The sequence below is a fragment of the Callionymus lyra genome, chromosome 1, assembly GCF_982586985.1.
Source record: "Callionymus lyra chromosome 1, fCalLyr1.hap1.1, whole genome shotgun sequence".
In the NCBI taxonomy this organism is placed as follows: domain Eukaryota; kingdom Metazoa; phylum Chordata; class Actinopteri; order Syngnathiformes; family Callionymidae; genus Callionymus; species Callionymus lyra.
In genome coordinates, this window is record NC_141818.1 from 8567994 (window position 1) to 8593432 (window position 25439).

General features: G+C 38.1%; 1 protein-coding gene across 3 annotated transcripts in view; it reads left to right on the top strand.

The window, feature by feature from the left end:
• Window positions 1–544: 544 nt before the first annotated feature.
• Window positions 545–25439, top strand: part of LOC148087847 (netrin receptor UNC5C-like) — a 238045-nt gene continuing 213150 nt past the window's right edge. For 2 of the 3 annotated variants that reach the window (XM_087791789.1, XM_087791797.1), the window contains exon 1: window positions 545–899. In XM_087791789.1, the coding sequence (XP_087647915.1) occupies window positions 779–899 (121 nt within the window). In that variant the 5' untranslated portion in view covers window positions 545–778. The remainder of the gene's footprint in view (window positions 900–25439) is intronic. The other variant, XM_087791806.1, reaches the window with a different exon arrangement.

Sequence of the window (25439 nt, forward strand, 5' to 3'; positions counted from 1 at the left end):
ATGTTTTGTATAACACAACTATCTGTGTATGTGTATACATTAAGTCATTCTATTTTTTTTTTAAACTGTATTTTTATTTATGTTTAATGTGACACTTATGTACCTAATCGAATTTCTAACTGGTGTAACCTTCCACCAATAGTGGCAATAAAAAGAACTCTGATGTAACTATTCTTTACATCCTTGCAAGTGCGTGTGTGGCCGACAGGGGGCACTCGTCGGGCGGTTTTTGGGTCTCATGGTTGCGCTCGACTGTGCACAAGAGTTGGAATAAAAAAAAAGGTGCAAACGTGTAAAATACCATCAGATGAGCGCGTCAAAGTATGGCTGCGAACATGTCAAAATAAAACCATTTAAAAGATGTTTTAATGGGATGTTTCTGTTATTATGGGATGTTAAGATGAAGACCTGAAGCGGACTTTATTTGACAGTATTTTGGTGTTTATCTTGAAGTGAGCCGGGAGGAGAGAGACGAGGAGAGGAGAGGGAGAAAGTAACCAGAGGGCGGTGGCATTTCAGTGCGTGAGAGACGGAGGGAAGAAGAGGAGAAAGAAACCTCTCAGTGTCCAGACCAGCAGCAGCAGCAGCAGCTCCTCTCTGCGCCTCCTCCTCTACCTGCGCCTCCTCGCACGGACCTGGACTCCCCAGAACCGCAGGGCGTTTGGACCGCTTTTTTTTTTTACGCACCTTTGGTGGTGGAGGAGGGAAAGAAGCTCTGATTTTCCTCCACCCGTGGACCCGTGGGAGTGTTGTGGCGTGTTTCTATGCGCAGCGTGTCATGTGGAAAAGTGGACTGAGAAGTGGAATAGCCCTCGGAGGTTGGAGCGGGGTGAGGATGTGCGCCACGCCGGGACTCCTGCTCCTTCTCCTGGCGCTCACAGGCTCCGGACTCGCCCAAGGTAAGACCCCCCCCTCCCCAAAAAAAAATAAAAAATAAACAAATAAAATGTTGACCCCCCCCTCCCACGAGTGGGACATGTTTTACGTTTGCAAGTCAAGCGCATCTTTCACGGTTTCATTCAGTGGTTTTTACGCGCAAAAAAAAAGCAAAGTGCGCAATGATTCCGCGTCTCCAACCGCAACTTCTAACTCGGTCATGACACACAAGTGGAGACACATGAGGTCTTGTGTGGAGGAGCTGTTGAATAAACCAAACAACTCATCACACACACAAAAAACACGTGGATTTGAGCCCAAAGAAGAAACTGGTTCAATATTTATTTATGAAAGCTTTTATTGTGGTAACAGAAGGAATGGAACTGTTACTAGTGTGGATATAACTTATCCAAATATTCTCCCATAAGTCATTAAAATTAATAAATAAATGTATGAGTAGCTTCTTAAATGAATATTAATTTCTTTATCTTTTCTTGCTGCTTTATTTTAACGACTGGTTTGCTGCTTTAGTCATTTATATAATCTTAACTTCAAATATAAAATAAATATCACTTGATATTTCGCATTTACCGTCAAATCATGACTAAATAAGTCGCTCATAACTCAAGTTAAACCCTAAATAAGCAGGTTTCGAGATCATGAGCCATCACTATTTTAGTTCAGTCGCCACGTCCCGTAATAATAAAAAAACAAAACCCCAAGCAGCCACTTCACAACATGACGACAAACAAAACAATCCGCAACAAAGTCATAATCAAACGTTTACTTATGTAAACATTTTTTTCCAATATAGCATCCGCTGCCGCCCAGTTTTCCAACCACCCGCTCCACTGTTGACCAAGTATATGTTTACGACCTAAAGTGGCTGTCAAGGGTTAAACTAGCATGATGGCTAATGTGTTTTCCCTGTCGCGGCGGCGGTAAATAGACGAGTGACACGGAATCTTCCAGCAAGTCACAGGGTCGAACCGAAGGTCTTTAATCATCATTATTTATTTATTTATTTGATTATTTAATTCTGTCTCAGAGCTTCATCTTCAGTCACGACTTCATTAATGGTTCCAGTGTCTGGGAGCGAGGGCTTGATCTCTGAGGTTGACCCACATTATCCCACGTTTGACCTCCACTGATTTACTTATTCTTCGCTACCATTTCATTTTTTTTTTTTTTTTTTTGGAAAACCTCCAGAGGTTTCCTCGTCTCCTCGGCTCTAAATTGGAATTGATGTTGCTGATTGGCCTGAGGTTTTTCATGCCGAATTTGGTCAGTAATTGGACATGAATCCGCCGCCGCCGCACGTGGCCCCTGCAGGGGAAGCTTCGCTTCAGCCCCCGCCGGCTTCATATCGACCATTTCTTTTATGGTTTACCGATCGATAGGTTGCGTTATAATCCGCAGGCTTTTTTTAATTTTAATTTTTTTTTCATTTCTCAGGAGTCCCGGTTTAATCGGTGAAAAGTGTTTTTTTTTCGGAGGGAAGAGGATGAAGAAATAAAAGCTTCTCTTCACCAGACTCGTCCATTTAGCTTCTCGCGCTGATGCAAACAGCCTGACTCATTGCTCTGAAGTTGTCAGTCTGAGCGTGTGTGTGCGTGTGTGTGCGTGTGTGTGTGTGTGTGTGTGTGTGTGTGTGTGGAGTCGATCCTTTAGTCGCCCTGTTGAATGGGGAAGATACACAAACACCATGTTCTAACTGGCGGGTGTTTTTTTTTTGTGTGTGTTTAGTTGAGCCTCTGTGCAGCTGCGCGTCCGTCACTTTACAACCGATTGGATTGACGTCCACGACCCAAAGCTGCTTTGGTTTCCATTATTTCTAGTTCAATAATTGTTTGCAGTTTTCTTAAAGAATACGTCTGTTTGAAGACTAGTGATGTTAACTAAAAAAGCACTGAGACGGGGCATAACACTGCCAAGGAGCTAATTAAATCAGATCTACAGAGCAATTTCTATGATGAATGTATTTGACTATATCCCGACCAGGAGTCAAACTTGAGTCAAAGTTGTCGCGACAGTCAGACAGAAGTTGATTTATTTTAGTGGTTCCATTGTAAGCTGTAAGCTTTTATAGCAGCTAGAAACCATACATGTTAAAATAAGAGATAAATCCAGATGGGACCTCGGAACCTTGACCTATTATCTCCATTTTCTGAAAGTTAAACCGACTTCCACTTTGGATCCCAACCAGACGAACATGACAATCGCATCATGAGTGAAATATTTTCATTGTATCATGAACTAGAAATTGTGTTTGTAGTTTTCTAAAAATACATGTTTAGTTTAGAACTTGTCAAAGTATGGGTTGAGGGCCAAATGTGATCCTCTTGAAGTCGGATAAAACATTAAACCTGATGTAAAAAAGTTTTGTTGAGAAAGCTAATCAATAATAATCTGAATTATTATCCATTTTTCACGCTCATCCTTTTATTTAAAGCAGTTTTTCCTACAAATTAATAAAAATAAACCATTTATAGAATTAAAAAAAGTGCCTATATATCATATTTTTCATGATCCCCTATAGTTATTTATTGTATTTTACTCATAATATTTAATACAATTAACATAAAATGAAAAAATATACGCTAACATTTAAACTTAAGCATAGTTTTCTCAAATCCTTTTGAGTTCCCATGATTATAAGAATAAACAATAGTTCCACAGTTGTATTTTAAACAGTTTTGGCATTATGAGAATAATAATATTTGTCCAAGTATTCAACCAAAAGTCAAAACATAATAAAAAAAAATCCTACTAAACTTTGTCCACTGTTCGTCTCTATCTTTTCGTCATATTTCGAGTGCAAACAAGTAGCAGAATTCAAATCAAAAGTATTTCACACATCACAAACTGAAACTAATTCAGTGCAATAAACATTGAATATTTTTTTATGGTGCATGTCGGTCCGTTTAGGAGTCTCGCATGCCCTCACATCGAGACAAGGGTGTAAGTGGAGACCCTCTAATGCCAGTCTGAGTGCATGTATCGGCCTTCAACATCAGCCCCCCCCGCCCTCTACTCTCCCGGCCTGTTAAAAAGCTATTAGCTAAGCTCCTCTCCATCTGATCCACAATGAATTGAGTGTGGAGATCATGTGAAAATCCTGAAAGTCCGATTGTTGGTGATTAAGCCCGAGCTCGGGCTCAAGCCCGGACTCCAGCACTTCAGCTGTTCCAGGGCGACGCTGGAGAACATTTGGCAGTCTCGGCCATTACCTTCCCGGTCACTTGGGCTTCTCGGGGTCTGGTTACAAGACATTAATAATCCCGCAGTTTACAAATTAATCCCTCTGAGAAAACGGGGCTAACTGAAGGAAGAATGTGTGTGTGTGTCGGCAGGTTTTGTAGGTGGGTGTTGGATTGTAGGTGTGTATGTGTGAATCTTGTTGTGCAGAGGTGTGAAGATGAGCCGAGAAAAAACCTTCCTGTGGGTGTGATGTGTTCGGATGATTCCCAGTGGCCTCCTGTGGGTGCCAGCTCCTCTTTACACGCAGAAGATTGTGATGCACGTGTGCGCACTTGACATTAAGGGTGTGTTTTGGGGCAACGGTACGATTATATATCGTCATAGGAACAAGGATGGTTTTGTAGTATTGTCGAGTACTTGACTCTGGTGTTACAAACCACGTGACTCTTGACGAAGTCGTAACTGCTTTTGTTTGTTTTGAAACCAAAATATGTCCAAACATCATCTTTAAAAGCTGCTGGAATCGACTGTATCCTCTCGTCCTCAGTCTCGGACTGCTTATTTGCAACACAAACATGAACAAACTCTGTAAAGCAAATTTCATACAGTGCTGTTGACTATCGATTCAGTATCCTGGAAAATAATATTGCGATGTTTCGGTGTATAAATATTTTCTCACACCCCCACACCTCCGCACACAAGTAACGCATCAGGTCAGATCAGGTTCTTCTGTGTCTTGGTGTTGTTGTTGTCGTTGTCGATACATTGGCAACAATACGATATATCGTGATACTGTAGTAACAAGGATATATTTGTTGTATTTTCAAGTACTTGACTCTAATCTACGAATCGAATCTCGAATCTACAGACCAAATGACTCTTGCTTTCATTTGTTTTGAAACCAAAATATGTCCTAACATCAGCTTTAAAAGATGCTTGAATTGACTGTATCCTCTCGTCCTCAGTGGACAAACTATGTCCAAACATCCGATTTAAAAGCCGCTGGAGTCTACTGTAGCCTCTCGTCCTTAGTAACTCCCGGGATTTCGTTGTTGCTTTAGCTGGGGAGGACATAATGACTGCTGCCATCTAGTGGCCGAAACTTCAAATCCTGTGTATTTTATACACACTTTATTAAAATATATAAACACAGTAAATACAGTGCCGTTGGCTATCGATACAGTATTGTTGAAAATAATATTGCAATATTTCGGGGTATCAGTATTTTCCTCGCACACCAGCGATGCCCCGGCGCAGATCAGAAGGTGTCGTGCTGTGTGTTTGTGTGTCAATCTGTGTGCGTTTGTGTTGTGTTCATCTGCCATTATACAGCCCGCGCTCCCATGCTGCCTTCCATTCTGCTCTGATCCTGCCCCATGATGCACTGCAGTCCTTCAGGGTTCAAAGCCGGTCGGGGTGAGAGGGGGGCGGGGCGGGGCGGGGGGACAGCTGGGAAGTATTGGAACCAAAAAACGGGGCCCCTGTTCCATCGGGTTCCTCGCACGGGGTCAGGGGGAAAAAAACAAAAAATATGATTGGTTGTTTTATTTATACTAACACGTTGGGACGGATGTGTCGGAGGTTTGTAGGAGGGATGCGATGAAACGGGTGAAGACGTGGGAGAGCGAGATCTCTCTGGGTGGTTCGTACCGGCTTTGATCACTTCACTTGGACTCGACGGGCTGACTGTCGTGACAACGTTCGCACACACTGTCACACAATAGTGTGTTGCCGCATTCTCACAATTCAGTATTCCGTGTGTGTGTGTGTGTGTGTGCATGCTTGGGCAGGAGTGTGTGAAAGGAAGTCTTTGACTGTGTCTCTGGAGGTTTTGTAAAAAAAAAAAGACCCTCCCGCTGCTACTAGACGCCCAGTGATGGCAGATTTCCCTCACCCCTCTGCGCCTCACCCGCTCTCTCCATTTTCTCTCCCCCGGCCCTTGCTCGCTCGCTCGTCCAACATTTGCCAGACTTACCCTGTGACCAATAAAGCAACATTTTCTCTTTTCTTTCTGGTCTATTTCTTTAAACGGAGGCTCCTCCAGTTCACTCCGAGCGGTTAAAGAGATTTGTGATTCCCTCTCCCTGACACTCGGCTGCACTTTATCCCGCTTTATTCGTGTAGTTCTTTTGGAAAATCTTTCCGGCAAAAAAAAAATAAGAGAAAATTTGTCTATTTGAAGGCCAATGTTCTGTTGAAGGACGTTTATTTCTATAGAAAACTACAAGTATTTTCCCTCCTCTGTCGGTCTTTTGCTTCATTTTGGAGACATCGTGACTATTTCTATATTTTAGTTTAGAAATAGGTTTTATATTCAGTCAAACTTTGTCCATTTCTTTTAAGGAAATGAAAAAAAACGGAACTAAAATACACACTTGAATGTAGTCGTTTTCTTCGTGTGAAAAAACATCAATTAATTAAAAAAATAATTAAATATGTAACTATAAGTCCAGAATATAGAAATATAAGTACAAATAAAGCTTAAAAAGAGGTAATTTTAAAAGGAAGTTAAAAAAAATCTCTCTCTATATATATATATATGTATTAATTTCTTACCCCTTTTTAACTGTTGCAAATTCCAAAAATATTTCTAAACCAATATTCATATAAATACATGATATACAAGCACCTATTTAATACATACTCCTTCTACATAATATAATATCTATTTAGAGATATACATAAATACAATAATAGTACATAAAAATCCATATAAAAAGACAATTCATCACAGCATTATATCTTTCTACAGTACATCTTTATTATTACATTATATAACATGACGCATATGCATTTATTAAGCATTTTTATCCCCGTAAATAATGTTGCTAACTTAAATAAACAGATGATGATGAAAGTCAAAAATAAATTAAAAAAAACATTCCTTTCTAAAGAAAAATTGTTATTGTAAACAATATAAACCTCATCATTGTCCTTTTAAATAAATAAACTGAAACTGAATCAGGGAAATTTTAAATCAATAATAAATGAGCAAATTTCAAGTAAATACGGTTAAATTCTAAATAAAAAAAAGTATGAATAAAATGAAAAAAACAACAACCACAAAGTACATTTCTGTATGAGGTAATACAGAGTTCTTGAACTTATGGCACTTATAGTAGAAAATAAATAATTAGCTTTAAAAAACGCTGCATGCTAACTTTAGCGTAGCTAGCCTCCTCTTGTGGTCGGTCTTTTAGTTCTGGAATAAACTGTTTTTTTTATTTTTATTTTCAATTAACCTTTTAGTTGGAGAAGTGTGTCACTTTTTCTTTTACTCTTTATTTATTCAATCAGAGTTGGAGTCAAATATTCCAGCTAGCCGGGGGAATTAATTCAGCATAACTCTAGCTTCAAACATCTGTGTAGCGCATTTTTCTTTTTCGATTTCCGCCCTGTTCACTTCGCTTCTTTAGAGATTTTATTTTCCCGGAGATCGGGAAGTAAATAGAAATAAAGGCCACGACTTGTGCTCTGCAGTGTTGGACCGTGGGCTGTTGGAAGTGTATAATAGGCCATTGATTGGAGGAAATGGCATTCTGTCAGACAAGCCTCACCACGGGCACAAATAAAGACGCACAAACATCCACACACACACTCACACACACACACACACACACTCACACACACACACTATCTCGCTAAGACAAAAGGGCTGGAAATGAGAGCCTCAAATGAGGTTTTGGGTTTCTCAGGCCATGAAAAATTCATAATTCCAGATCTTAACATGAAACTCTAGAAGGAATTAGGCCTAACGGCGGGAGACGCTGGGAATCGGTTTCAGAACATTTAGCTCCACTTCTCTTCCATTACACCCCAACACTGACTCACTTATTGACACAAAGACACAAATGCATTCTCAGAGTTCACGTTTGGGTTTATTTTTTGTATTTGTGTCCCAGAAAACTGCAGTGAAAGAAGCACTTTTTAGTAGGAACATCACCATAATGCTAGAAGCTAATGAAAAATGCTATTGTATTTTTTTTATTATTTATTAAATTGATGCAAGTGTAGATCGCTGAGACACAAAATTCAATACACAACTTTAGCACAATACACACTATAAAAGGGGTGTAAATGGGCCAATAATGAATCCAATTCAACTTATTTTTATAAACTTTTGGATATTTGTAGCATGTTAGCATGACGTTAGCATTGACTCTAACAAACCACAGAAATAGATTTTTTGATATGATTCATACATTGCAATAACACAAGCACTATATTGGAGGTTTTAACTTCTTAACATTGTCAACAAATATGACACAATTATCTCAGTTCAAATATTCAATAATATTTAGAAATATGTGATGGTTAATCAGGGACATAAGTCTGATTTAAGGTGTTTGATTTAAGGTTGTGAAAATTGTTGCAGTACATTATGGGACAATCTTCTACAAACTGATGAGACTCAAGTCATTGAGTTTACTCCGTTCCTAGAGTTGAATCTCAAACATATTTAAATAACAAATTGATATTAAGCAGAATCAGTATTTGAATCCAGTAACATCAAGATTTTAGAAAAATCGTCTGGATCCACTTTGTTTTTACATTGTTTTACTTAAGATTTATACCTCAGAATTTGGTGATAAATAATGAATTGAAGTTATTTTCAGGAATATGGACATTTTCTGCCAAAAAATTCGAAAAACGATAATAAACCAAACCGAATAGAGATACAAGTAAATATATCTATTTTCCACTTGCTATATAAATTATAAAATGATCATTAATTTTTTCTTTTCTTGTTCTTATTTTTATTATTTATTTTTATTTAATTATTTTTATTTTTTATGAATAATCGTCTGTATTGCTGTGTCTAATTGGAAAAAACAATTTCCCGAGGGAGGGATCAATAAAGTTCTACCTAACCTAACCTAATTTGTTAGTTTTTAAGTTTTTAAAGTATTTATTATGAAAAAATAAATATATTATCTTGTCTAAAGATGAAAATTCCCAATTTGCCAACTATGTGGTTATATTTGCAAAAGATCGATCCACCTTTAAATAAACTTATTCCCAGTATATTTAGATAAAGAACACCATCATTTATTTGTTGATTTTTTTGTCTTGTCTGTACTGATTTATAATGATTATTCCATATTTTAAATTGATGTCACTTCCCATGTCATTTATGGAACGTGGCCGTGAAACAAACGTGCCTCAAACCCGTCACACACAGAGCCTGTAAGAACTATTTTGGTTCCACCGGCGAAGTGGGTTGAGTTGGATCCGTGCGTAGAGTAGACGCCACTCGGTGCCAGGGAACAGACTCACAGTCCGTGGATCTGTTTCACTCTCTTGTCCATTGTCCCCATTTTCGCTCTCCAATTTTCTTGGTGTCCTGCTTTTGTCTGCCATCTGCTATCTATTCTTGTGGCGAAATCCCTGCTCGTATCTTGTTGTTTTTTTTTTTTCCAACCCGCCATCAGTTTTTTTCCCCCGACAAAAAACCCCGAAGACACATTTGAGCCGCTGGACCGGCTTATGAAGCAGCAGGACGTGAATGTGTTTTTATCAAAGACGCTCCATGTTAACCAGGCCGTCACCCCGGGGGACACCATGTCGCCCCCCCACACACACACACATGATACCCCAGAAGACAGACGAGTGGGTGACAGGAAGACAGGTAGATGGATTGACTTTCTCGACGACACCAGCTGGTTCGCAGACGGACACTTCATGGTCAATATCGTCTTTCATTCGCTTCTTTAAAAGCCTCCGCAGAACGAGCGGCGAAAAATATGAATTACTTTGAACTTTAGGAGGTTCTGTGCGAGGAAATCTACTTCTGCCGCCTCAGCTTTATCTTCAGTCCTATCTCGTACGAGACACTTGGTTTGGATTCATGCCAGAGAAGCAATCTGCTGCACTTCCACACTCTTGCTTCAGGCACTCGTTTTTTAAAAAAAAAAGAAGACAATTTTATTAAAAGACAAACTTAAAAATATACTTAAAAATAATGTACTTTTGATTTAATTATTCTTTGTTTCTTATGATTCTTTTTATTGTTCCGCACTTTTATTTATTTCTATCGGCTGATGTTAGCGTCTAATTAAAACTCAACATTTATTCATAATTCATGTTGGTTAATTCCAGCCCATTAAAGATGAAGGCTTGTTATTTATTTATTTTGTTTTAATGGCGCAACATTTGGAAAGTTTTGAAGCGAAGGAAATTCATTCTTAATAATGGATTATAAGGATAGTACCATGTGTGTTCATTTTTTAATTGGTTTCATTCTCATTCTCAGTGAATTTGTTTTAACAGCTACAGCTACATTTTTTTTTTTAACTCTAGACAATTTGTTTTTTGTCTATTTAAACAACTGTGTTTTGTCAAGAATCTGGGGAAACTTATCCCGATACTTGTGTAGTATTGTCGAGTACTTGACTCTGGTGTTGCAGTATTTACAGGCCACATGACTCTTGACAAAGTCGTAACTGATTTTATTTGTTTTGAAACCAAAATATGTCCAAAACATCAGCTTTTAAAGCTGCTGGAGTCGACTGTATCCTCTCGTCCCCAGTCATCACCGGGCTCTTACAGGATTTTGTTAAGCTGCGGAGGAAGTAATTGATGCCCAGAAGTTTAACTGTTACATAAATATGAAAACACGAGAATTAATTTATTGTATATAAAATAAATAATTGAAATATTGTATTTTATACACACTTTATTGAAACATAAACCATAGAATATTCATGGTTACACACAAAATATGTGAATACAGTGCTTTGGAATATCAATACAGTATCGTGGAAAAGATTAGCGTGATGTATTGCCATATCTATATATTTTAAAACCCCCACTTTCAAATGAACCAAATTATTACCTGTAATTAAACATTTCTTATCTTTATTTAAACTGTTGTCAAACGTTTTTACACCGTAAATAATCACTATATCTCCGCAAATATGGACAAAACACATTTATATAATATAGGTCAGTATATTGTATTGAAGTTATTTGTTTTTAATTAAGCAAAATTCACTAATAATCTGATGGTATATATATAGTTATTTGTGTATTTATGTATTGAATTTAGAGATTATGCTTTTACAAAGGCAACACTTTTTCTAGTTTAATATGAAATTGTTACCATTTTAACACTGAAAAGTTGAACTAATCGCATGTAAATGACTGTTTATTTATGTGGAATGATGTGTTCTTGAACACACACTTATAAACTCTATACACTCTACTATATACTTCACGACAATGGGGGGAAAAAGCAGTAGGTTTAAGGGCACACGCGACGAACAGATGGTTTCTGGGTGTTTTTGGCCGAGCGCGTTGTTTGTTGGAGTCTTGTGCTATCATGAATTTGTAATTAAGCCTCTTGTGTCGCGACACGACCGGGGGGCTCACGGGCTCGGACCCCGGGTCCCTTTTTTATTTTTCTGTCTCCGCTGAGAGATGTTTGTGTACATTGTCTAGTTGTAAGGGTGAGGACAAAAAAAGGGGGGAGGCGGGGGGAGGGACAACAAAACAAAGTGAGTCAATGTGACCAAACTTGGACACAATGAAAAATGGAGTTGAGAATGAAGTGGAGGGACGACGTCTGAGGAAAGGAATGAATGGGTTTTTTTTTTTTTTTTTTTTTTCCTTCTTGGGCAATTTGACTTTCACGCTCTTTTTTTTAATGGGAGACAAAGACACACTGTAAAATGTAAAAGCCCTTTCAACTTGTGGTTGAGACGAGGAGGAGGAGGAGGAGGAGGAAGGTGTAAGCAAGGCTGTGTTTGCTAGGATGAGACTCACCCCTCTATCTTTCACCGCTACCTTCTCTCCTCCTCCTCCTCCCCCCTTCGCTCGCTCTCTCGTCTTACATCTCCGTCCTTCTCCTGCCCGACTCATTTTCTAGCCCGTCTTTCTCTCAGCGCCCGAACATATTCTGGTAATATCACGGTCCATCTGAGGCTGGATGTAAAAACCTGAAACCATAATTGCTATAATCACCACTGTAACGTTTTACCTCCAAGGCGTCCATTTGCACTGTACACACTCGCAGACACACAATGTCTAGCTTTTCTTGAAAGACTACTTTGTAATTTGCTACCTTGTGGGGGGAGAAACGGATTTAGAATTAGCTGAAAAAGTTTTTTTTTTGTTGCTTGTTCTGCTTCTGCTGTAGACATGATGTAATGTTCTGTACCGTAGCTCTGGAAAAAGTTTCACAAATATAAACACAAACAGGAAAACATGATTTGAAGTGGTATTACTCGCTCTAATGTCCACTAAATTGGGATTATTTTCAGAGTATTCAGTTCTTTTATTCCCTAGTCGATATGATGGTGAGTAGAAAATTAGGGGAAAATTTGAATTACTTCAAGGATCTCTCTAAAAACCACTTGGAAAGTTTTCCAAGGGTTATAAAAATATATATATTATCTATTGTCACTAGTATCTCTGATTACTAAGCACAAATGACTTCACAAACGACAGTAATAGGTAAAAAAAAAAAACATTCGCTGGAAGGGGTCTGTATCCTCTCGTCCTCAGTCAATGCTGGGATCTTGCAGGATTTCAAAGTTCCTCTAGCTGCAGTGGACGTGATAAAAGCGGCCATCTAGAGGACAGAAGATAAATTGCAACACACAAATGAACAAATGCTGTTAGAATTACCATGTTAATTGTCAATTTAAAAAAATTGAATTATTTTATCTTGCGTAATAGAAAAATAGAATAGAAAACATAAAATATCTACAGTAAGATGTAACATATGATTTACAAGCCAAAAATAAAATCTAAAAAGGTTATTGCGACCGTCATGAGTGAGTAAAGAAAATTAGGATTTTTTTTTGGTGAACTATCACTTTAAGAACAGCTTAAAAAGTTTTAAAGGTTTTATCTGTATTTAATCTGTCACTAGTGTCTCTGATGACTAAGCACAAATGACTTCACAAATGACAGTAATAACGACAGCTGGAGTACAAAAAAAGATTCCTGTATCCTCTCGTCCTCAGTCATCCGGGATCAAACAGGACAGATTCCATCTAGCGACCGAATATATCGAATTGAAACACAAAAATGAAGAAACTTCGTATGATACTTTTTTTTTTTGTTTTAAATGTAATTATTTTATTTTAAATTACACTTAATTGAACTGTAAACAATAAAATAAATAAAATAAATGTCTCTATAAATGTCTTAGACCATTTTTTAAACCCTTAAAAAAAAGTGTTGTTACCGACTTTCACTAATGTCTCCGATAACTAACCACCATTGACTTCACAAACTACAGAACCAAATCAAAAAGACAACAAAAATGTGCCTGACTAGCAACTCTTGTTCATCTAACTCTTGTCTTGAGAGGTTTATCGTATTGAACCGGACGAGAGATCGGAAAAAGATGCTGAGTCATCATGGGAAAGTCGGCAATAGACACACTTAAGGTAATTTTTCTCGACTGAATATCAATAACAGGAAAACATTCCGCTCTCCCCGATGTGTTAAATCTGTATTACATTCCAAAAGTTTTAACTCCGTCAGATTCCACACAAAAGAACGTATTGACAAATAAATCCAGCAGAGAAATGTCTTACTTTCATGCACTTCCTTATTCTCTTTTCTTCTCCCCCAGTTTAAAAAACATATCCCAGCCTGACCTGGTGTGAGGGATTGGACTGTGAGTCAGAGTATCTTTTATTTACTCTCTCTGTATCGCCTCATGAAAAATGCATCGCTGTATTCTACAAGGGTTTACTGTTTACAAAAGTTGCCTTTAAAAAAAAGTTTCTGTTCTGGGCCACAAGGCTGGGCGTGATTTCCTGACAGTTTTGTCTCGACACATTTTTCGCACAACTGAGGTTTTGGTCTTTGGAAAGAGTACAATAAAAAATGTCTTAAATATTTTTGCTGTTTGATTAAACGGTGTCTGGTGCTGGATTAGTAACAATGTTACTGCAAATATTCATGTATAATGTTTGTATTTCTAATGACATAAATATATTGTACATTAAGGACAATCATTGTAGCACCCAAACTAGTTCAAACCGGTTTGTTCGCAGTGTTATCAAGACGTATCAATAGGAACTTGTATGGAAAGTGTGTTTTGGAGGATAAAAATGTCAAATATGTACCGTCTTTTTCTTAGCTCTTTAAATGATACGTATTTATTTTTATGTTTACTGTATTTTTCGGACTCCAAGTATTAATGACAATGGCTCGTTCTTAAGGACGTAAGAAGGCTCTTAAGAAGAGTTTGGCTAAGATGCGTTTCCCTGGTGGGTACCTTCTTAGCAGAACCTTAAGATCAAGCCAAAGATCCTTCGTAAGAAGCTCTTAGTGATCTTCATAAGGTGTACCCTCTCTGAGGTCGAGACAGATATTTGTTTTGAATTGAACAAGAGTATTAATTAATAAAAGACATTTCCTTGACCCCACTTTATCACTAAGCATTTGGTCGCTAAGAAGGCTTTTAAGAGAGACTTTTTGAAAGATCTTCTTAAGCTAAGAGCGACTCTGGAAAGTACATCCTTCTTTCACCGGGTTATAGTCTATTGAATGACGTACTATTGATTCGTTATTGTTAACCAAAATAATATTTTTAGACTATACTAATCCTTCCTCCATTTCCATACCATTGATTTATTTATGTTGAATTATCTGGCAACTGTTCAAATCCTACGTTTTACTGCTTAAATAATGGCCTTAATTTAGTAAACTGCTTCATTATCATGTCAGTCCTTGTACGGGCTCAGATATGCTGATACTTATACTGATTTTTCTGGAGTAATATTTCGGAGCCTTACGTCGTTATAGCTTACCAAAGTTAAACTATAACATTTTTAATGGTTTTTAAGTTCTATATATCGCATAAAATGGGTTTGAGATTAGTAATCATAACCAGAATTAATTAATAAGATTCAATGGATTTTATCGCATATTGACGATTTTTGAAAAAAATCTTAAATTCCGAAAAAAAATGGTACTTTCTGAAATGATGGCTTGTATCGCATGTGTCTCCCATGGTTAAAAACTAGAATAAACAGAATTCTTTATATAAACTTTTTTTTAGATTATCCGCTCAATCTTAGTAACTCACTCGCAATCTGTGGTCCAGCCCACCACACTACACCACTCTTCTATACAAACTTAGTAAATCAGCCCCTGAAAAGTTTTCAAGAAAGAAAGATGGTGGATGGTTCCGATGAAACATAAACATACCTACGAAGTGATTACAACGGGAAGATGGACGCGTCTTTCTACAGCGAGCCGCATTTGTCGGAATTATGAACGCCGTAACGACCGCCTGGACGGCGGAGGTGAGTCGGGAGACGGATATTATCGACATAAAAGTCCCTGGGAAAAAATGGTCAATGATGACATCGATAATTTGAAATGGCAGCGAGACTGGAGGGAAGAGCAAAGAGGGAGAAAATTACAACATCAAACCAGAAGTCGAGGCTGGAAATGGAGTCTTGACATCCATTAAAGAAATGACTTCACGTCATCCCGTCTTTCTCATTCTGCCATTTATTGCAAACAAATTCAGCTGAAAGAGTGATTTAAGCACCGGGGAGGTTGAAAACCATGTGTTGTTAAAGTGACATATGAATATAAGACGCCGGCTTGAAGTTGAAAAATAGCCAAAAAGTGTGAAGAATTATTCATTTTCTGTTTTGTTGTTTTGTGCTTTTTAATCTCCTTTATTCTTTCTCTGGCTTTTGATTGTTTGTTTTAGAAATGAAAATGTTCATTAAACTTTAATTAAAGAGTAACTAGTCAACAAAAGAAATGGATCAATTCATAAAATCGTCTGACATGGAAAATAAATGAAAAAAAACAAGTTTTAATAAAAATAATTTGTAATTCCTAGTATCAACCCGCGCAGCTTCACGGCTCTTTTAAACGGCGTATCTAAGCGCTTACACGATTCTTCTCCGGGTAAACAAAGCAAACGCTGAAGTGTGACCAGATAGCTGCGTAAAAAATCGCTTTGGATTATGTTGTGTTGTTCACCAGACATTGTGTAAAAAAGTGTTATTGTCGCTGCCCAACAATGTAACTTTACAGGGCATCCATAAAAGTAGGGAACAGTATCCCATTTTCTTTTGTTATTATGATGTGTTTTTTATCTATTTGTCTTCCCCGGCTGCTTGTGCGCCGACAGCCTGTTTTGTTTTAGTGCTTTTCAGCTGTTAGAAAGAAATGCTTTGACTTGATTTCATGTATTTTTTTCAAACAAAAATCTGATTTTGCACGCATCTTTTTCGAGGATGAATAGTGTATTTTGTTTTTGATACATTTTATATACTGTACATGTATATAAATATGTTAAAAAAAACGATTTTTGGGCCTTCAGATGATATTTTATTTTCATCATAGATCTATTTTGGTTCATTAATATTCATCTAAATGTGTTTACAATATAAGAATAATAATGTGTTTGTTCAGTTTTGTGTTATAATTAAACTTCAGGCCACTAGATGGCAGCAATCCTGCGAGATCCCGGTGATGACTGAGGACAAGAGGATACAGCCCACTCCAGCTGTTTTAAAAGCTGATGTTTGGGATTATTTTGGTTTTCAGTTCTATTAATTCAACCAAAAAAGAGTGGAACAATCACAAGATGTCAGTAGAATTTTGTGAAATACTAAAATCGTGTATGAATGATTTCACATTGAATCGTATCGTGAGCTAAATACATCGTACGAAAACATATTGGGAGCATTTGGCTACAGCCTTTACTATCAAACATCATCAAATTCAAACTGAAGGTTTCATGGATCATGTTTTTTTGGGGGTAGAACTCTCATATCAAATTCATTTCATCACAGGATCAACATTTGTTTGAATCAAAGAAAGTCCACGGCAGACAGACGTCTCATGAAATTCTAAGACTTTCAGATTATAATCACTTTTTTTTCTTCTTTTTTTTGCCTCCTGCTGTGATCTGAGCGCTGATGAAATCTGCATGTAACTCCACATGTTTGATCTGAAGACGAGCGATAATGTCGCAGGATTAAAAGGTTAATGGATTGTTAAGTTACTTTTTTAATCGCTGCGATGTTTCAACGATCTCTTTAAAGGCAACTTTACTTTGTGTCGACAGGATCAAAAGGTGGTTTTGAAGCTCAGGTAACCTTTCCAGGAACAATTTTTTAGTTGATGTATATTTGAGTTTTGGTTATCTTTTACACGCTCCACGAGGAGACCCGTTGCCAGTACATTGCGAGAGCCTAGTTTCCAAAATCTGGTGTTGTTTGCCTTCATTTTCACGGGCACATTAACTTCTATAGCACATCTGGTTGAGCGAGACAGTTCGTGTAAACTGGCTCCTGGTTTGAGCGACATGTGGTGAAATCTGCCTGCCAAACTGGGCAACTTTATTCCCTGTTGAACACCGTGACACGAGGGGTTTTCGGCCACGGCTGCCAGAAAAGCTTCAATGAGTGCATAATGGGTGTTTTGGCAGTTGTTTCACCGGAACGCAAAGACACCTCGTGTTTGTAAAGGCTTGTAGCCAATCAACGGAGAGATATGTTCCATTCTGATTAGATTTAATGGAGTGGTTTATATGAAGATTTATTTTTATATGTTAGGAACTAAGTTTTTTTTTTTTTACCTTGTTTGTGTTTTACCGCCCACTATAAACAGTTATATTTCACCTTTTTATCCAGAGTTTTCTACTATTTATTTAAAAAAAAACAATTGTTTACCCCAATCACACCCATTTTGCTTTGATTGTTCAAGCACCAAGGTTTGTCACTGTGCGTCATAAATCCCGTAAGTCTCCACCTCTAACGGACTCGGTGTATAAACAAAGCGGGGCGTGATTACAGCTGTCTGGAGGAGGAGTGAAGCCATTATAAATCATAATGGACTCTGCTTTTGTAACCTCTCCTTCGCTGAGATTTCAGACGGGGGAGAACTTTATAAAGTAATACGTTCAAAACATCGTCATAAATCCTCACTATTAAAAATGATAATAAAAACACTTAAAATCTATATATATTTATTAGCTGTTAATACCCACCGGTGAATCCGGTTAATAGATTGCTTTAGTAAGAACACAACAAAAATTACTTGAATGAAAATTGACAAACATATACATATAAAAAGGATGATAAAAATAATATATGTTAAATGAATAATCTAAAGAGTCTTTGAAGAGAGAAGGGGAGGAAATACAGATGGATTATTGATCTAATCAATTTCAAAAAGGGTCTGAATGATGTCAAATGTTCCTTATTTATGTATTAACTATGGAACACATTTAATAAAAATTCAACATATATATTTACTACATGGAATCTTGTTTTTTTTATCATTATGTTGCTACTATTGGGCTGTTTTTAATGCTGTTTTTAATGTTCCTTGAGACACTGAATTTCTAAACGGTGCTATATAACTACAATTATTACTATTGGTATTATAAAATTTTCACAGGGGTCTTCAGACTTACGACTATTTTCCAACACAAGTTTTTATAGTGTTTTTCTGCGCCCCTTCTCCCCTCTTTTCTATGATCTGATCAAGTTTCCATCTCTCATAAAATCGCTTCAGTGAGAGGTCTGTTGTCTACATGCTAATCTTTTAGTCATTCTCTCAAGCAGTACGAGACTCTTCATACATGTGCACATGTCTTCGTCATATTGTCTTCATTGAGATATGACGTGGGAGGTTTTCGGTTTTGGTCCTGGTCCAAGCTATGAAAGTCGGTCTTAACTTAAGCTCCCGCTCTCTGGATGGTTTCATCGCGCGGCGTTATTGTCTTCTTGTGGTCTCTGTGATGTGTTTGCTGTGCTCGTCTTTACTCGCTCACATTTTGCTTGTAAATAATACAGTGGAATTCCGGCAGCTGGATACAATTTCATCTTCGCTGGATGTGTCTCCACGAAGCCGTGAGTGCACAACAAACCATGTGCCCCTCATCTGTGACTTGTATGTGAATGATGTCATAATTCCGCGGTGAAGTCTCTCCGTGGGTTTATGAATCGGGAACATCTTAGGCTTCAGAGTCGCAGCAGGGTTATTCCACCACATCAAGAGGACATGAAGTTTGTTTCTCTTGGCTTCGCTCTGTTGTTTTTTCCCTCGCTTTGTCTTTCACTTTTGCACAGTCAGGTCCATATCCTCTTTACAGCCTCTCATCTTTCACGATTGGTGCCAGAACTCCTTCCTTCCTCCCCTTGTCGTTCCCGGGGTAAGCAGAGATTCCATCTTTGAACCAAAACCTACACGGAGGAAGGCTTTGTTCAACTATTTGAAGTCCCCCTTTTTCCCCTCCATTTTAGTTCTGAGAAACATCATCCGCATCCAAGCCAGAGTTTGAAAAAGTATCTTCAAGCAGCGACTGAAACCGAACAATTCCCAGAGCCTCCACCGGCTCCTCGCTATCCTGGTGCTGTTGCATGGTTGATTGGTGTGTTTGTGTTTTGTGTGTTTCTCTGGGTGTTTGGTGGATCACAGGCCACTGCAGGGGGTCCTGTGTAAAAAAAAATGAGAGCAGCAACAATAAGAGGTTTTAGTCAAATCAAGACTGACTTCTTGATGGGGTTTCAAAAATGGCTCAGTAGACGTGTCGTTGCCAAGCGGTTTAACTAGTCCTTGGAGGACCTGGAAGACTTTCTGTGGATAATCACCACACTAGAGGAGCGTATCTATACATTCTGTGCAGGACAATAGTTGATGGTGCCAAGACTACTCTAATCTCACATTACCTTATGACAGGGCTGTCAAACACTATCACAAAAGGCACCAAAATCTCAAAGGGGTAGTTTTACCTGAAAGCAAGTAAGAGTCTTATGATTTTGATATTGTCTTTTTATTCTTTTGGGCCCAATTTTACTCAATTATCTCTGTGTATGTTCCCTTTCTCGAAACAAAATCCTTTCCCTTTCAATATCAGTTTACTCTTTTGGTTGGCATCCATAATCTCTGTCCCTTATCTTATCTTAAATTTACTGAGAAAAATCTCAGAATTTAGGAAAATGGTGTCAACACGATTTAAATCTTATAATCCATGCATTTTTGTCTTCTGGTTTAGACTATTGTAACAGTTTAGTTTCTAAACAAGAAGGAGCTGTCTCGCCTGCTGTTAATACAAAACTGTTAATACAGAATTCTGACCTGCTCTAGTAGAAGAACTCACATTTTCCCGATCCTTAAATCATTTCACTGGCTGCCAGTTTCTTTCATTATTTATTTAACTATTCTGGTTCTTACTTTCAGATCTATTCATGGTCAGGCTCCTCCTTACATCAGTGATCTGATCCAGCCTTACACCCCAGCTCGGGCTCTTAGGTCTGTGGATCAGAATCTACTGCAAGTACTTACAGAGGAGAGAAATCCTTCAAGACTGTTGCTCCTAAGCTTTGGAACGATCTTCCTCTCCCTTTCCCTTTACTTATTTACTTACTTACTTAAACTACATCATTTTTATAGGTCAACATGTCAACATGAATAGTACATTGATACTTTGATTTACAAACAATTGTCCCTTTTTTTCCAACTGTTAACTACTTTTTTTCACCAAGTTATTTCAGGCACTTTACCAGTTCCTGTGTCTGAATTAACATGTATTATCGCGACCACTCAAAGTCACCTCGGAATCCGCAGTCTCTACATTCGTCGGATAATTAGGCTGAAACCGTAATCCAGAAATATCCCATCTCCCCTTAGGTCTGACTTGAAGGGATGTTTTCCTGCAGCGTCTTTCTTTCAGGATTTTGCTTTAGTTCCTTATCACGTCCGAGTCAGATGACATCAGTTTACTTATATATGTGATTTTAAATGTGATCATTAAAGGCAATTATGACCAGTTCTTATAAGTTGTTTTTTTAGTTTAATGCACTTTAAAACCCCCAAATCACTTTAACTGACGCATTAAATAATTAAATTCCTGTTCTGGAGGCGTGGCCTATGGGGAGAGTCTAATGAAAGTTGTTGAATTTTCAAGATCACCCAGTCGGACTTCGCCCTTTAGGCTCTTTCCAACCGGGACCCTTAAGAACGAGGTTAAGTTTGGGGAAACGAGTATCTAGAAACTGTCTTTGGGTTTTAGTGTGTGTCTTAATTCAGAGCTGCTGGTCCAGGTACAGTTCGCTAACATCGCCCGAAGTCGATTCTCGCAACGAAGACTCTTTAATCTGGCGAAACAGAAACAGAGCGTTTGTGACCGACAATCAATCCTGTGGCAGATATTCTCGTCCCCCAATGTCACATAGAATAAGTTAATAAAGCAACACACAGACCCACAAAGACACACGCTTACACACCATACATCTGCTTAAGTGGACATTTAATCATCGGGGACCTTTCCCTCTCGCCGGCTCCATCGAGTGGGTCAGACGGGCGTGTGCACACACCAGCAGAGGCCCGCGAAACACTATTGATTCTCGGTGTTGTTTTTGTGCCGTTCGTTAAACAAGACAGTAATAATGGAGCAACATTGTTTAGTCCGCTTATTGAACCGTGACTCACTAACATTGATTGTTGTCTTCAGGTGTGTGTGTGTGTGGACAGTGTTTGTACTTTGTTTGTGTTGGACCATTGTTGAGTGTATTAGTGTAGTATCTCACATCTTTCATGAACCTCTACATATCATGGTGTTCTGCTCATTATTTCAGACCATTTAAGTGAAGAAGCAAAATATGTGTAGAAACCCATTATCTTCATCTTTAGTACTTCACAAGTACTTAAGGTACTTGTATTATTATCCACTCAGCTAGTTAGTCTTTACAGCTTTAATATTTCTCACTCAATTAATGGTGTCTACAATCCCATATGTTAGCAGTGTGGTCATACAACACTTGGGCTTTTGCATTGATTCCGGCTTAAAGCGAAACTAATGTGTTCATTTAAGTGAGTCTTAAATAGATTTTTGACTCTATTGTGTCATCAGTATGTGTCTGTTTGTACAAAACTCTAATTCATTGAAATAGTTACATTAGAAAATGTACTTGTGTACTAGCTCACTGAAAACTGTCTTCCAGGAAATTGAATCTTGTTTACCATAACCACACCCACTCTGCCGTGATTGGTCGAGCATCGATGTTTTTCCTCGCACGTGATCAATCCCTGAAGTCTCCACCTCAAAGGGACTCTTTGTATGAACAAAGCAGGGTGAGATTACAACTGGTTGGAGGAGGAGTAAAGCCATTATTGCGTCATGATGGACTTCACTCCCGTAACCTCTCATTCGCCAAGATTTCAGACGGGGCAGAATTCTATAAAGTAAGAGAACTTTATAAAGTTCATGATGAGAGACTTACTGCATCTTAGAGAAGAAGACTTTAACATTTAAAACATGTGAGTGAGTCAGGAGAGTTGGGTTTTCACATGAGTTGCTTTTTAATGTGTATTTCTTTCTATAATCTCAGAGAATGAGTTCAGTTTGATGTTCCGTTGACTGGATTCTTTCATGATGTTGCTGTTGTCATTAAAATATAATCTTTTTTTTTTTTTTTTAAACACTCCACTTCTTACCCGAAGTAGCTGGGATAGCTTCCAGCCCTCCCTTGACCCCAATAGCGAAATGTAATTGAAAAAGGTTTTATAAACTCCGTATCCACGGCAGAGGTGTCAAACTCAATCACACAAGGAGGGAAAATATTTTAGAACTCGATTCTCCATACTGTCTTTAACGGGGAGTATCAAATTCCCATCAACCTCAGTAACATCTACTGTCATCAAATGACTTGGCACGGCCACATTTGTCTTCTAGTGACCGTTGAAACCTTGATGTCAATGTAGACATTTTCCCAGGCCTTGTGCCTGTGATTCTATTCTGGGTCCTGTCGGTCCATGTCGGCTGCTTTAGAAACAGAAAAAAAAAGCCTGAGGTAACCCATAAATTAGACGCAAGAATGGTCGCTTAAATGATCATAATGAATCATTTCAGAATGTGGTCGTAAGTGTATGTTTACTCCACTTGTCAATCATGAAGTTCCTTTTTTTTCCCAAAACCACATCAGACTCGGTCCAGTACAGCAGCACATTTATAATTCAAAGACGTGTAGAAGTCTTATAGCCATTTGAGGTTATTAAACTGGAAAGTACACACTTCAATCTATTCATCAGACTCAATACACTTGTGTTTTCCATGATGTTACACAACATAATGTCATTTAAAAGCTGCCTTGCCTACAGTTCCACATGCAGCCATGAATTATTCATCGGGGCGTAATATTGAAAATGGGCATTTGTTACCGTGCCAGACTGCGTTTGAAAGAAGTCGAACTGAATGCTTTGGCATCTGCTGCTGAATTATCAAGATGTTGTTGAATTGACACTGAGTGTTTCCGATTTTAGCTTCACTTAATGTAGTAAACAGGGACTTGAATACACTGAGGATGTTTAAAAACAATTGGGTTTTTTTCTTGGATTAGCAGGCTTCGTGGTGTTTTTTTTTCTTCACATTTGCATATTCTGGGCTTTTGTAAAATGTATTTATGTTTTTTTCAGCTTTTTGTATATAGTGTACAAACAGTGATGCAAGTAGTGGGAAGTATGGGCTGCGATGTAAATATATTCACAGTTTTCACTGAACTGTAATGTGATTTTCTCTTGAGCACTTGCCAATAAAACTATGTATTTATTTTTTTCCAACTTGAAATAATACAACAGCTGCCTCTAAAAGAATCAGACTAGACTGAAGACTTGCTTAGGAAAATATACTATCATTTATAAATGTAGTTTTACAGTCTAAGGTAAACAAGTTGTTGTTTTTAGTGTGTTTTTCTTATTCTTACAATGCAGCTTACAAACCAAAGTTCTACTTTTTAATTCAATTTTATTTAAAGTATCATATCATAGCAAAGTTATCTCAAGAAACTACAGTTTAGGTAAGACTATATGGGGGAAAAGAAAATATAGAAAAATGGATAGATGGAGATCTCCTTCAGGAAATTGGGTTTCTAGTTTACAGCGAATAAATAACAATAAGTGACAGTGGTGTGGAAAAACTTAATTTTAGAAGGCAGAAACCTCAAGCAGAACCAGACTCAGTGTTGATGGCCTCCTGCTGTGACCGGCTGGGGGGATGCACAGGTAGACAGTAGGATGGAGAAAAGGGAGAAGGGAAATAAAGGGAGAGAAGAGAAGCAGTAAAGAAGTAAAAAGTACTCACTTTAACACCACCAACTATAACTCAACCATAACTACACCAGGTAACTATAATTGTTAGTAGTAAAGGTGACGAATCTCTTATTAAAAGTTTAATAATTAATCTAAATGTTTTTCTCTTTCTTAATGATAATGACTAATAAATGTCACAGTTGTGAGGTCGAAGGTCGCAGGACTGATATACTGTATTTACAATAAGGAATAAACGTAAAAATAATCCCAAATCACCCTTGAATAAGAATATTCAGTCATTTTTTTAAATTTGTCTTCGTAACCTGGAAACGAAAAGTGCAATATTTCGATTTTACCTACAATTTTTGTGATATTTTTTCCTTTATTCCATAAAGGGGTGTGTGTCTATTGCCGTGTTGTGTGTCCAATTTTTTTTACTTACTTACTTTTTCCCCTAGAAACTATCCTAACTATCCTATGACTGGGATTCAAACCCCAGACCTGCCACATGGACTGTGTTGCAACAAAACCCCTCAACATGATGAGCTTAACAAAGACAATAAACCTCCAACAGTCGCCCCCTTAACAGCTCCAAACATCCAAAACAGCATCGGCGTGTCGTCGGCGTACAGACTTACAAACTAAAAAAAACGCCGAAGTCAGCGCTTCTCTAACAAGTTGATCTAATAACCATCCCTCGCCGAGACTCCGTCTCCGCATCCTCGGTCCTGCAGCCACGCCGAGGCCACGGGCGACATCTCCAGAGAGGATGTTGTCTGCGAGAGTGAATATGCAAGAAGTGTGTGTGTTTGCGCGAGACACGCCGCAGATCGCATGTACCCCCCGTTCTTCAAACTCTCTAATTGGGACACGGCTTCTGTCTTCGCTGTGCACAAACCATTTTGATGCCGGTCCCACATGAGCATGGCTGTAAATCTTGATAATGGTATTAAGCTCGTCCGGGCTGGTCTGGGATTTGGGCCTGTCGTGCGTGGAAGCATATAAACACACTTGTTATGTAGTTGTGATGTATACTGTTCGTTGTGTTACAGCGAGTTCTGAACTTATGTTGTTTTGAGCTGATATAATTGAATTCAGCACATGATCAAAGATGGTTTTGAGCTCACTCTAGCGCGGTAACTAATTTATCTTTGAGTCAAATTTATAATGACACTGGTGCCTTTGAGCGCCGGAACATGTTCTTTTTGGTGAAGAGTGACACAAACATGGCTATTGTTCTGTCATTAGGCAGATGTATGGAAAATTACACTTCACAGAGACGACTTTCATTACATGCTGCGGTATTAGACATGACTATATCGACATTAATATTT